The sequence below is a fragment of the Mesitornis unicolor genome, unplaced genomic scaffold (assembly GCF_000695765.1).
Source record: "Mesitornis unicolor isolate BGI_N332 unplaced genomic scaffold, ASM69576v1 scaffold129, whole genome shotgun sequence".
NCBI lineage: Eukaryota > Metazoa > Chordata > Aves > Mesitornithiformes > Mesitornithidae > Mesitornis > Mesitornis unicolor.
The window spans coordinates 102,009-117,064 of record NW_010207777.1 but is presented as its reverse complement, the minus strand read 5'-3'; the positions used below and the strand labels follow the sequence as shown (position 1 = coordinate 117,064).

Below are 15,056 nucleotides of genomic sequence, written 5' to 3'. Positions count from 1 at the left end.
GGTTGTATCTCCCATTGCTCTACTCTGATGATGGTAACAAATTAAAATGGTTTTGTTTCTATTCCTTATGATGAGTCTGTCTTTTGCCTGTGACCTATTTAAGTGGTGAGAAGCCCTCACAGTCCTTATTTTGACTAGCTCTTTTTGGGGCATTGTGGTGCTCAGTTATGCACTGGGCCTAAACCACGACAAGGTCTTTCATGCAGTTCTTACAACAGGACATAGACCCTAAATCCAGCAAATGATACAGCATAGAAGTTTCTTGAGCAAAAAGCCTTAAATCTGAAGTCCTTTCCTATTGTTCTCTTTCGACAGCTTTCTCTCATTTGATATTTCTGCCATTTTTCGAGGCTGATTTCCCAGCCACCCTCAAAATAAAAAGTACAGTTTGGCGAGCATCAGAGTCAACTGTGTACTCACTGGAATTGAGGAGGATCATTGCCTTGACACACAGATATTCCTTGTGCTGCAGTTTCAGCTCTCGGAACCTTGAGGTCATGGCCAGGAGCATATCAAAGATCTCCAAAATCCCCTCCACGCATTTCCCCTCGTCCCTATGGAAACACATTTAAAATGTTACCAAAAAAGTAGAATTAAGGGACTGTGACTCAGTCAGACAGAAGTCAAAGCACAAAGGAAGCTGCAAAAGGCCTATCCACCTCACCTGTAGGAGAATTCAAAAGGTTCTATCATGATCATGAAATCTAAATTGAAAGTTACACCTTTACGGAAGATCAGCACCTCTAAGAAACTGATTCTCTCTTCAAAGTGCACGCAGGATTGACCACAGGTAAGTATGACCGTATTTCTGTAGGAGGCTTTATCCTCACAGCCAGTGTGATTCTGGATAGTCAGTGTGGAACTGTAGTGCAGGGCGCAGAACCACCTTGACTCATTCTCCAGATTTGTTCTACAAGGAGCTACCACCACAACCAGTGACATCACCATTTGTGCCTGACTGAGGTCTCAGGACTTGGTGAATAAGAAAGACGCCCTAAAATAAGTTTCTTGGAACAGTAAGATATTTTTAACAACCGCTACTCTCATCCCCCAGCATCTTTTCCTTTGGAGGTGTTCATCTAGATTTTTGTGTGGGTTTTTTTTTGGTGGCTTTGTGGTTTGGATATTTTTATGTTTGCAAGTATCTACTGAGTGCAACTTTCTCTATTTTGGATATTAGAAATAGTCCCATGTTTCTGATATGAAAAAAAAACCCCAAACAACCCTAATCCATTCCAATGGGTTTCAAATTAAGCAGCAGCAAATTTCAAACAACTGAAGTTACTGTTCCAGTTTTTAGGTTAGGTTTGTTCGTTGGTTTTTTTAAATGTGCTGGATTAAAAAGCAAGCAAGCTCTGCAACGTAGTGTTGAAAGGGTTGCTTCTTATACTATCTATAATATGAGTTTTTTTTTTTAAGATGAGACATACTTAAGCACAGCAGTGCAGGAGAATTAAACACCTTGACTCCTCTACTGGACCCCAAGAGGAAGGTGCTGAGCCTTCAGGCACAGGCAGACAACGAACCAGGTGCACAAGTGCTGTCTGCAGAAAGGCAGCTGCCTGGATATTGCCCATTTTCCCATGTTCCTCATAGAAAAGCAGAATTTTAAGCGTTCTAGAAGGACAGACAGCTGCCAGTTTCAAAACAAAGACAGACACGTCAGAGAAATACTTGTCTACAAAGATTATGTAGGAAATGTGTCTGAAGTTCAGCTAACATAAAACCAATCAAGTTACAGACCAGTTTAATATACCCACATCTTGAAAGAAGTAAAATTACAGCATGCCCAGATACCTCTCACTCTGCTGTGTCTTGTGGAGATGAAGGAATGTGTCAAATAAGCTCACTCTATTCAGCACGTATTAGCTCCTGAGGAACTAAATGGATCACACATTTTCAGCGATTTTTTATCATTGCATTGAACCACGCAGCATGTCCTTGCATTGAATTTATATGAGCAAATAATAATTTATTTCATATCTTTTATAAATTACATTTATTTCTTTTACTAACCCATTCTGCTTTCTGTAGCTGCAATGATGATTATTCCTGAGCTGAAGCCACAGAACTGGAACAGATCTGAATTTCCCCAGGTTGAAAAGTTTAAGAGGCATTTTAAACCTATCTAAGAGAGCAAATTGTTTCCCAGACTTCTTATCAATGTGAAGTCCAGGTCAAATCCTACTGAAGTCCTGTAGAAAAATACCCTTACAAATCCATATTCTTCCCTGCTGGTACATGATGTTATGGAGAAATCATTTTAAATCTTGCAAACACCCTGCTTTAGCTTGAAAAAAACACTTTCAGTATTAAAAAATCAATCTAGGTTTTTTTTTATATCCCCTTTGACTAGCAGTGCTGCAATGTTCATCATTATAGCTAATTATGAAGTCTGCACTAGGGACAGGAAGAAAAAAAATAGGTAGAAAAGCTACTTAAACCAATTCAAATATGGCCTGAGGCCATGTCTGCTTTTTTTGAGGGGTGAGGGGAGGAAATCTATCAGCTGGAAGGAACTGATGGACAGTGTAGTGCATTGTGTTGATGTGTCTACAGACACGGCATCTCGAGACCTGGACCAAAAGAAACAAAACCAACAGAAGATGTGAAAAATACGGAGAAACTTCACACTGTCGTGTGCCACAGGATCTCAGGAACTGGCTGGTTCAAGGATGCTGCCTATGCTTAGCGTTCCTTAAGCCCCTGTAAGGATGTGGAACTTCAAGACGTTATTGTTACAAACACAACTAAAGTGTATTGTTAGATAAACTATTAAGCACCTTCCATAGTTAATCACCTTCCTCTTACCATTCACCCTACCTCCAAACACACTGACATGAAGTGTTCTCAAGAAATGTATTTCTCTTACCTGTCTAATACAAGGTCTGGTGCAAAAATCAGTTTCCCAGGATGGTCAATTGATCTCCACATCAAACCAATCATTAAAACTTCCATCCAGCAGCTCTCCAAGAGTCTTACTTGGTCATAGAGGCTGAGATCAAGGAAGCCTAAAATGATGAAAATAGCATAAAATAAATCAATCTGTTTATTTCTCTGTTTAGATAAAGAGGACTGAGTATATAAGAAACAAGAAGAAACAGAAACAATTACAGATTGTGAAGAAAGTCAGAGAAAGGAGCATTGACATCAGAAGTGCCATGCTGCCATCTCAAATAGGAACATAAGTATTTGTTACTATCATTGTCAACTCTTCCATAAAACATTTGAAATAGAGCAGAGTGGTGTTCAGCTGCAATTACTCCCGTACAGCTGGTGAAACTCAACTGACTGCAGAGGATCTGCCTTATGCCTGGGCACTTCTTCAGGTGAAGGTCCCAAAGCCTCCTGAGGGGCACAAGGAATTCACTTGGGAAATTCACGTTTGCTGGAGATGCATTGCACTGCAGAGGACTCCTAAGAAGACGGTCTGTCCTTTCCCCAGAAATCACACGGTTGTTGCTGGCAGGGTTTGTTTGCGATTTTTAAAAATCTCATAAGACAGGCGTGTTTCTGAGCTTGTTGGGTAACTGTGAAAGACCCACATCTTGGTGTCCCTGTATTACCACCCCCTTTGTAAATGAGATGTGTAGACTCCAACCCATCCTTTTCCTGCCACCCCCTCCTAAAATTGTGATAAAACAGAAAAAAAAAAGACAAGGGTAGTTGCTGAAGGTGCCAGTGTCCCCATTGCCTCCATTTGCAGCATCCTAGAAGCAAGAGCAGAATTAATGCGTTTGTGCATAAGCCTGTTCCAGCATTTAGTTGTCTCCAGAAGTTACAGCAAGGTCAGATAGCACTGCAACACAGCCAGAAGGGAGAGAGGTCATTGCCTTCCTTTTCCCTTCCACTGCAAAGAAGACTGGGGGAAAAGGATGCATAGAAGCCAAATAAAGAGAAATAAACTTAACACACATGCAAAAAAAAACCCAAAGCCAAATGAAAACCAAACCACAAAAACAAACAAACAAACAAAACCCAATTAAAACCTAAAAACAGAAGTATGAATTCTCAAAGCATGAGTGGGAAAGCAGACTGCTTAGTCAAGAAATAAAGCACGGCAATGACAAGGACCAGTTCAGTGCAGTGGTCACGCTGTCGCCGTGCTCAAAACCGAGACCAGGCCACAGTTTTCAAAGCAGAGCTGCCTTAGATGAGTCTCTTAGCAGAGGAGCTCCATTTTTTAGGGGAGCCGGTGCCTGTGACTCTGCATAGTGAAAAATTATTACAAAGCCTGGCCATGAGAGAAAGGTTTCCCATAGCTCTTTCCAGCTGTCTGAGGTCTTAAATACGCAGAGTACATTTGCACTGCCAAAGAATCTGCTGTTAGTAATTTATAAAAATGCTCCAAGTATTCTAACCTTATTAAACTACTAGGCTGGAAGACAGTCAGTGACAGCCCTGGGTTGACATAAACTGGGTAATGTGCACTCTGTCTTATCATTGCTAAAAGTGCTGCCTTTCAAAATTGGTAGCCTTGCTCCTTATTTCATAAGAAAGGTAAACAAGAGCCTACGAGTGGTTCCTCCTCTCCTGGATTTTGCTGTCACAGAATTTACTACAGCATCCACAGCCAGCAAGAGATTTTCTGTCAGACACACAGTCTTAATTTCAAAAGTGCTTTTAGAAAAATTATCATGGAAGTGTGAGTAGTATGGGCTGACAGCGGCAGTTTCCTGGGAAATAACAGCCCAAAGACATTTCAGAAGTTTATTTAAATAAACATCTACAAAGGCATGTGCTGTTTTCTCTTGTGTAAACAACCAATTATTGGGTTTAAAAACTACCTCCATTGAGCAAGATGTCAGACCAAGCCCCAGCATTCAATCTGCAGATATTTAAGATCCAGATTTATCCCAGACATCATCTGCTAAACTCACATTATCAGCACCAGCAGTATGATTTCTGACCATTGAGCACAGCTATCAGAAGGACTGTACCTTTCCTTCTCCTAACAATTTTCTGCCTTGAAGACTGACGACAGCACATCACCACCACAGCTCCCATTGCGGTGTCAAAGGTCCTATTTCATTTGCTGCAGGGTGCATTAAACGACTTATTTTCCTGTGGCTGTAGTACACGGCCTTTAAATCATATGCTCTATACCTAATAATTTAATTATCAATTTCTAAGGCAGACAAGAAAAGACTTGTGCTGGATGTGCAGTAACTAGCAAAAGACACGCTGCTCTGGCCAGCAGCACACTAGGTCTGATAATGAATCCAAAATTCAATATTATGACAACATCCTAACGAGTAGCAATACAGGTTCAGCTATGAACCACGTTCAACTCTCTTAGACTGGGTCAACAAAGGAAAAGGCCATTATAGAAGTAATGTTCTGCCATCTGACAACTTAGAATTAAAATGCTTGGAATTCAGAAGGAAAAAAATCCAGGCGTCAGCTTCTATTTTACTGAGCAACAACAAAAATGCAATCCATTAAGCTGAAAGTACAGGCAAAAAGCCAGTCACAGAGCAGAACTCGTAACCAAAGAAGGTTTTTAAATATTAAATGTGGAAAGAAGCCTTTCCTATTTAGACAAAAAGTTACTGTTAGCATCAGCAGCTATAAGGAAAAATAAAAATAAAAATATTTTCTTTCACTTTTGGTGAGTGTCAAACTAATATCCAATAATAGCTTAGAAGTGAAAATGGGCTTCTAAACCAGGCACACAAAAACAAATACTGAGCTTTACAGAAAGTAAAATAATGGCTCACTGAGGCATTAGCCAAGAGCTCTGTAAAGCTTTTCTAAGACTTTACTTCCAAGATCCAGAGCATGGACCTGGATAGTCAACATCAGGCAAGAATTTCTGAAAACTGAAATGCTATGTCCTGAGCTTTGGTTATCCCCGTTGTTTTAATGGAAAAAATAAATAAATCCACATTGAAGTAAATTCTCTAACTGCCATGCAATATGGCAACATTGCTCATATAATTAAGTGCATATTAAACATTACATCTGGTTTCGGCATTGTTCTGAAATGGTGTTTGCTTCCGTTCTGTGTAACAGGAGCGATCAGAAAAAACAAACGTGCACGATGAAGTGTCACCAGTCCCAGAACTGTTCTGAAAGGATTTGATTGCTTCAGGGGGCTTTCTTCAAACAGCTCTCTTACTGCCTAGAAAAAGGTTTTATTTCTGACTTACATTGAAAACAAACTACAAGCAATCAATGTCACAATTGGGGTTAGTTTGGAAACTGATAAAATTAATGTCAACTGGCAGAGTTTTTGTGTTTGTGGTTTATTTTTTGGTTTTTTTTTGTTTGTTTTATTTTTTAAGCTGACATAGTTTAAAAAAAGAAACTAAAACAAACAGAAAATGGAAAATGTTGCTTTGGGTTTTTTCCCATTCAATTATTGCTTAAAACGAGGTCATTTTCTAAGGCTTTCCCTAGTTCTTCTTCACAATTCACTTCCTACGGAATTAACATAACCATTTGGAATCCTTTGAAATGGTACTTTTTAATCATGCTTTCCTGATTAGACAGGAAATTATAGCAATAGACACTCTTTAATCCCTTATGGTTACTTACTTTATGCTTCTTAAATCGGGGAAAAATAAGGATTAAGGATTCAGGCTCTCAGTTTAAAACATCCCACATCAATGGCAAAACCACTACCACTTTGCAAATGCCTAGCGTGGTTTAAGATGCTCGTGCTGTGCAAGCATCTCCTCCTCAGCAGCTGACCTGGAACTGGCACACTCTAAACCCATCGCCCCTGAACCCTCCAACACAGTGGCTGAGCCTGTGATCTGCAACCAGATGTGGTCCAGCAGCTGGAGCTGGCAGCACCTTCAGCCACTCCAACTCGATCTGAAATATGCTGCTCTAAGTGTCTCAATTATTCATTGCTTCTTTCAACTCACTGTTTTTAGTTGGTCCTCTTAGCTCTCGCTGAAGGGCCATAGTCTGCAGATCAGGCTATGCCAGTCAGCAAGATTTTCTGCACGACTTTGCCAGCTACCTCCTCTGTGAGCAGGGTTTTATTTCGGCTTTTATTCTTTATTCTGACTGTTTTAATCATGGGTGTGTCATGGAGAAGGAATTGCAAATGTTCACTACTTCCAGTATGTAAGAAGTGAGATGGTACATTGCCATGATACTGCGGTCACATTTGAGACACTCAAGACAATAATGCATACGGCTGTACGTCAGTGCATGCTCCTTGTGTTACCAACAACCAAAACACCGTTACTGATTTTGGTTTTGAAGGAGAGCACACCATAATTCTGAGATTGACACTCTGTGCCACTCTGCATCTGATGCTCTTGTGTAGCAACTATGACAAATGAAGCAATTGCTCAGTGCTTGGACACACTTCAGTTTTCAACAACTGCATTAGAAAACTTCTGTCAGGATTCAGAGAAAGGATTTGGTCTTAAATTCTCTTTCATAGCAATCTAGTTTGCAGCCAGTGTGGGCAGTGTCCTTCCCTTACCTTCGTTTGCGAAGTCTAGCCATGATGGTAGCAATCTAGTTAATAATCCTTTTAATCTTCTAAATCAGATTAATCATGTTTTTATAGTTGATGAGGTAGAAATTACATGCAACACCAACTATGCTTTTTAGCAAAATTGACAAGTATTTGACTGACAACAGACAGCAAATCATGGGTTAGGTCGCTGTCTAAATCACAATACATCCAGGTGAATTACTGAGAGCAATAACTTATCCATTACTATATAGGATAAAAAGCTTAAGTTTCCACACCACACATTTACTGTGCTGTGCTATTATTTCAGTGTAAAGGATAAGACATTGATGGTAAAACCATTGAATATAGTAAAACAAAACAAGCTCGACATTCTTACCAGGAATTTTTTTGGCCCAGCCGATCATGTGAACCAGCTCTTTGTCTGCCAGCTTTGTCAAGGACATCATCATGGAGGCCTCCGTGAACGGCTTGCTGGGACGACTCACCAACACATTGGGAGGCTCCGCTTCCAGCAGGGTTAAAACAAACTGCTCCGGGCTGACTGTGCTGAGCAGGATCTCTTTCACGCGGGTGGCCGTCTCATTGTATTTCTTAGCTTTGCCAAAGCAATGCACCTGATCTTCTGAATTCCGATGGCGCCGCAGGATCCGATATCCGCAACGTTCTCTTCTTGAGCCTTACATGAGAGGCACATGATCGCATTGAATTATTTTCTCTCAGTGTTGCATTATGTAAATCCAAGTGTTTGGGGAGAAGGGGAAAAAACCTCTTAATTGGATGCTCTAATAGTGAACATCAAGTTTCAGAATTGCTAGAGCATTCAGCATTGACTTAACTTTGCACTGACTTCCGCTGAAGCTTTTGTTTATTCTACTAAACAAATTATAACATTAAAAAAATGCTTATTTTTGAACTTTGGTAAACTTATTTTAAAAGTCCATGGGAAAATTCCTGTTGACATTAAAAAGAAATAAATCAGGTCTTTAAATGCAAATAAAGATAGCTGTTTGTAAATTCTGTTTTAGATGTAAACTGGGGGAAGAAAAGACTTCTGAAAGCCCAGGCCATAACACAGAGTAAAGACCTCAGCAGCAGCACCGCTGGGCCTCTCTGCTAACTGGGTTAGCGACTTGCTGAGATGAAACCCACTTGCTCCTTATGTCCCCTTAAGTCAGCAAGAGACTCCCCAGGGTAAATGCAGAGATCTATAACTAGAAGGAGCAAGACCTCTGTTTGGAGTTGTGCATGTGGAACACTATTTCTGTTGCCAAGAGCAGTCCTTTAAATTCCTGGAATTAATTTATTGTTCATCCTGAAAATATCAAACATTCTCCAATCCTCTGCCAGTGTTACTGGTGGGATCACTGTTCTCTGTTCTTGCACAGCTGCCATGGCTTGAGTCTAAAAGTGTCTCCACAAATATGGTTTGCAGATTTGCTAAAACAGCCATGGCTTCTACTTCCCTCTGGCCTCTTCAGCATATTGAATAACAAGGACTATGTTTAATGATAAAAAAAAATCCCTGGCAGTAACTAATGTGCAAGATTGTACCATATTAAAAAATCAGGATATTTGAAAATACTAAGTTACTGAAGGGGTTCTTAGACTGGAATCCTCCAGCACTTAACATTTCTAATATATCAGCTAAATTTTCCTCTAAATATTTTATAAGTTAATTTTTTGTGCTGGTCATCAACACTTTTACTGACATATAATACTCAAAGGTTTAATTTTCATAGATATCAATATGCCTGTGCTAACATAAATCTGTACCAGACTAACATCTATTATTGCATACATAGAGACCATGGAGTCTTAAAGCATGTTGTTTCATTTGGTTTCAGTCCCACAGATCTGATAAAAACAATCTTTTTGCTACTGCTGCTGTCTTGACATTACTACATTTATCAAGTCTTTTTGGTGTGTTGCCTAAAGACTTTTTGCCCTTCTCATAGTCTCTGGTTCCTCTTCATTAGGGTATGTGATTAAAGGCTTCGTAAAGTGCGTGACAACAAAGAAGCAAAGAAACGATGAAGACGGAAGAGTCCCCAGAACCTGATCAGTGACAACAAGGACACTGACTAGGCTACTCTCCAGGGTTATCAAAGGAGAATGATCAGATGTAAAAGAACAGGACGACCACTGAAGTAGTTCTCAATATTGGAGAACACCTTCTACCTGGAAACCCAAGAGACAGGAGAATCCCAATAGACAAAGCTGCTTCAATGAATAGTCCTCATGCATGGAGGAATCCGAGTGGAAAAAGGCATTTGGGACTGGAAGCATTATCAGCTGGAAGTCCAGCTTAAAGTCTACACCATTTTGGACAAGGATTGTTTTTCAGCCTTAAGAGGAATATGGGTAGGATGAAATGGGTTGAGTGCTGACAGGATATCTGCACAAATAATGGGTTGAAGGGCAACAATCAACGATTTGCAGAACCAGCTGCTTAGCCAAATCACATCTAGCGAGAAGTTGCCAGAGCAGCTGAACAGCAGTTTGGGAAAGGTGACATACCAGCAGAGACAATGAGAGCTGGAGACGTTTTCTTCTGGTATATTCATGAAATCAGACTTGATGATACCTCAAAAAAGGTCACCTGCAGAACTACACAAGTCACAGAGCAATTTCCTCAACTATCTGTTGAGGCAAATCCTTTTCTTCCTGAGACAGTCAAAGGACAGTGAGGCACAGACTAATTTCTACAGACACTTGGCTGATGTAGTGAACTCTGTGCTAATCCTCATTCTGGACTAATGCACAAAGGTCAAGAGGAAAGTCTTAAAGTGCTTTGTCAGCTTCAGAAAAACATTAGAGTGGCACAGTGGGCTGCAGCCATGTCATGCACAGAGGGTATGTAAATATTTTCCATCAGGGAAGACAAAGAGGAAAGGTCGACGGTGAGCTCAGCAACTGGAACAAAAGTACAACTGGAGACAGATGAGGAAATGCCTAGGTATCAGGGTGGTTCACCTGCAGAGATCTCCATGGCTCTGATTTCCATACGAATGTGCATGATAGAGACTGTAACCACCAGCAAAGAACTGAACTAAAGCAAGAAGCAACACCTCGCACCATTTCCACTGTCTAGAAAGCTGAAGAACGTTGAACATGGACATCTTGAAGGACGGAGCAAGAAAAATAGCACAGAGGGATTAAAATCCATAGGGAGATGGAGGTCAGAATAGGCATTTTCTTGGGCTGTCAAAAAATACCAACTGCTTCACAACATGCGTAATTTTTATTTCCCAATTCCTAGTGGAGCAGTGAAACCTCAACAAATGACACACAAATAGCAGTCTTTTAATTAAACACATGGAAAAGTCGTTTACTTAGGAATCATATCTCAAATGATAAAGCCAGAAAAACTCCTGGTTTAAAAGGAGATGCCTGGTGACACAAAGAGGAAGAAATTCCAGCAGTTTGAACACACCTTCCAGAAGCAGTGTATGGTCAAGAAAGCACTTGCAGCCAGCTCCTTGACCCCAGTTCAGTTGCTGGCACTGAAGTGAACCAAGTGCACTCTTGTGGGACTGCACATCCTCTGTTCTGTTGTACTGACACCCACACTTCTCTGAGGCACAAAAAATGCCAGGCCTTTGCTGCCAAGACCCAAGCTACTCTTTCCAATTCACTGTTCTAAAGATTTTGACGTAGCACTTTGTAGCCTGCCCAAAACGTAATACACACGTAAGTGACCAGGTTCTTTAAAGAAGATCAAAGAAATAAAATAAATAATTATTTTTAAATAATTATTAAAAAACAGTAGTCCAGCATCCTGTTCTAATCGATACTACCTTGCACAATTTCCATCTGCACAGCTGAGCTCCGTGCTCCATCTCAAAATAATTCAGCCAGGTGGTGATACTTGTTGACAGTATTAAAGGTCTCAGCACTTCTGGAGAGTTCTTACTTGGAAAGAGCAAGCCCCTTTGAGTTACTGTAGGTTATTTAACTAAATCAAGTTTCACATGTAACTATTACTTATTTTTTAAAAAAGCTCAATTTAAAACATAAAAACGGTTTCTATAATCCCATCTCCGGTGTAGAAAGCCAAACTAAGAGTGTTACAACATTTTTGCATGAAATACTTGTTAATAAAAAACCAGAGATGGTGACAAAAAAAGAGGAGGAAAAAACCCCCAAATTCCAACCAAACCAGATTCTGAATTATTGTTTGTCTGTTTTAATCACCATATATTGCCAAAGCAGGCGAAGGCTGATTCACCAAGCAGTGTGCATGAAACTAAGCTCATCATTACTTAAAAGATATATCATTTATTTTCAGATTAAAATTTATTCTGCTTGTATTTAAAAAAGAAAAAAAAAAGGAAAAAAAAGTGGACTGTGAGATTACAAAACTAAGGAAACAACATTTAACCTTGCTAGTGCATTGACACATCAGAAAGTAGCAGCCTTTCCAATTAAAACAACATTTCAAAAATGTAAAGGCTCTTCTGCGGTTTTTATTCAAGTCTAAGGTTTAGGCAGGACTGAGAAATTTTACCTGTACGTCTATTAGCACCTAACAGGCATGTGTAAGTGCTTATAAAACTCATGTATAAGTGCTTATAAAACTATATAGTAGAAATAATTATAGACTAGCTTAATGTTTGGCTTAACTAGACAGAGATGTAGATAAATCTGTGTAAACGCATAGCAATAAAATACTTACAGCTTCCCAGATTAGGGACTATTTCCAACTTGGCCACACTCCCTACTATACTTACTAGCTAATATTAATTCATATAAAGGTAATTCAGGCAATAGGAGAAGTGCAGAAGATGAGCAAGTCCCTCATTTTTCCTACAGCATTCCTCTTATTTAGAGCTATTCTTTGTGCAAGAAAATAGCTGTGTTCAGCTGAGAATGCTGGACCAAGGGCAAGACCTTGAGCCACAGCACCATAGACCATACGGGTAAATGGTCACATGAATATAAAAATTACAGCACACTGAGGAAAAAAAAGGCATTAGACTGAGCCTGTTGCACACTCACCCACGAACAAGCCACACCAGGTATTACTGGCAGTGAAACACATTATTTTTAAAGCGGCTCTTGCTTTAAAAAAATCGTTGAAAATTGCAAATGCCTCTGCTGTCTGATACGGTGGGCAGTTGCTCTTAACATTGATTTTGGTCCCTGGCAGCTGCTTATCCATCTAACCAGTTCAGCAGCAACTGCAGATTCTACCACTGGATTTATTATAATCACTTTTTTAAGTGTTTGAGCTTAAAACTTGCTCAAGTATACATTAGTAAATCATCATCACTCCACTCACCTTTGAAAGCAAATGCAAATGTTCTGGTGACTGCGCCTGTATTCACAGAGCAGACCTACTGACAAAGCTGCTGCTGTCTGCCACACACGCACGAGAACATGAGCTGAAATTACAGTAATTTCTATAATAGCTAAAATACAATTAATATATCTTATGTCCAGAGAATGCCGTGAAACATTTCTTCCCCCACATACTTTCTGTGTGGAAAGTAATTTGCAGTATTTCAAAGTGCTATCCAGAAACTGCACCCAGCAGCCACGCACAGGAGGAAAAAGAGAGCCAAGCCCTGAACCGAAAAGTCTGGTTTTCCTTCTGCAGACTCAGAGTGACGCTGATATTCACAGGCAGTTTCTATGTTTCTGTCTATCTATTTTAGTACGGCTCCTCAGCCTCCTCGTTCGGGGCGGGGAGGGGGCAGAAAGGAGTTTATCTCTGGGACATTTTCAACTGGTTGAGAACTGGCAGATGCAGGAAAAGACACAGGAGCAGGGCAGGGCGGTGTGGAATGAAAGGTAAGTCTAGTCCAGCAGGGAAACTGAAAACTCCTTATAAGAGAAGCTTTATTCGAGCTTCAGGAAGCAAAAGAGACAAAGAGGAGCATAGCTGCTCGCAGAGTGTCTGTGGCTGTGTGATGAAGCAACCGTCCTCTTCTTCACTGCCTTTGGCAAGCAGTTCAGTCCATTTCAGGCAAACACCTGAAAGCTCCATGAGATGATAAATGTTATCCCAACCTGTTTGAGTTTGCTGGGCAGAGTTTACTGCAGTATTTCTGTTTTCCTTGTTCCTGGTGACAGTGCTTTGCTTTTTTTTTTTCTCTATCATTTTGAGTAGTCCTAGTGCCAAAATTTAGCAGAAGCTTTCTTTATTGGAACAGTAGGCAACACAGATTTCCTACAGAGACATTTTTGTTCAGATTCTCAGGAGTCTCAAATTTCAGTGCTACTATTTTAAAAAAAATAAAACCGTTTCTGCTATTTTTCCGTTATAGTTTCAGAGTATAATTTTTAGTCTGACACAGTCATTAATGTCCTATAAACATTTATTATTGTAGGAAAATATGTTCATGAATATGTGACAAGATTAAAAGGAACATAGGTTAATACGTAAGTATTTATTATCATTATTTATTACTTTTAATACTGTAGTGCCTGTGAGGTCTAATCATAAACCTGGACAAGTAGAACAAAAGAATTCATCTAAGAAAAGCATTGTGGAGGACGACCTTATAATACCATAGTGGAATTACTCTTTACAAAAGCTCTCAAACTCCAGAACTGAGGCTCGAAACAGCGGTTTCCCCTGTCGGAAAAACTTTGAATAAAATTCTCAGTCATACAGATGAACAAAAGGCAGTGAAGCTACTTCAGAAAGTAAGGTTTCAAAAGGAGTCTCATTTGCAAACAGAAGGCTTTCCTTTCTGGAGGCCAGACAGCTAAGACCATATTAATGCAAAACACCAATGAAGCTGAGATGAATCATCAGTGTTGAAGAAGACAGGAGCTTCACACGGAAAGAACTAGCTGACTTGATCAACAGAACCTAAATGTACCTCAGGGGTACAAAAATAACACAAGGAGCCATTGAAATTGTAGCTTTAAGCTGGAAGTTATCAGCTAGAAATGAACAGGGAGACTGCAATCATAGCAGATCACAGAATGACTATGAACTGCCAGCACGCTGCACCCATGAAAAAGGCAAATAGGATCCTGGATCGTACACAGAGAACAACTCCCATAGAAACAGATCTGTATTAAAGCTACTACAGCCAGGAGAGTGCACAGGAAGACTGCCCATGAATCTGGTCTTCCAAGTGCAAAACGGATCATTTCAGCCTGGAGCAGATTGAGGGGAAGGCTACTCTGATGACTTCTAGGCTCCGTCTACTCTTCTGTTCTGCAGGAGGAGCTAGCCTAATAAACCAAAGATTGTGAGGGAGTATGATGTAGTCCGTAAATACAACCAGACATTTAACGATGAAAAGGAGCCTCTAAGCTACAAGAAAACGATGCCACAAGAACAAAAGGGCATTAATCGTCCAGCAATAAATGCAGGGTGGAATTCTAAAGAATGTTCCTAATGAAAGAAATAATATTTTGCAGGCAGCCCTCAGACCAAAGCAGTGGGGGGATGAAAACACTGCCTAGCCTTGAAATAGAAATTGGTATCTGTATTAAATGGGATGAAATGAGATGCACACCTACAAATTACCGGGGAACAAGCCCAGTGACCTTCTCCTTTCCACTCCAGTGTTCCTATGTGATGTTTTCCCAGCCTATTTCTATCATGTAAACTGGGGAATCTATAAGAAACAACAACAAAGCTTGACTGTGA

At 40.1% G+C, this 15,056-nt stretch overlaps 1 protein-coding gene across 1 annotated transcript in view; it reads right to left on the bottom strand.

Annotated features, from left to right (window-relative positions):
• Positions 1 to 420: 420 nt before the first annotated feature.
• Positions 421 to 15,056, bottom strand: part of ESR2 (estrogen receptor 2 (ER beta)) — a gene marked incomplete at its 3' end in the record, with an annotated part of 35,373 nt that continues 20,737 nt past the window's right edge. Inside the window, exons 5-7 of the mRNA XM_010192221.1 lie at positions 7,821 to 8,120; positions 2,873 to 3,011; positions 421 to 554 (exon numbers count right to left, since the gene is read on the bottom strand). Coding sequence (XP_010190523.1) covers positions 421 to 554; positions 2,873 to 3,011; positions 7,821 to 8,120 — 573 coding nt within the window. The remainder of the gene's footprint in view (positions 555 to 2,872; positions 3,012 to 7,820; positions 8,121 to 15,056) is intronic.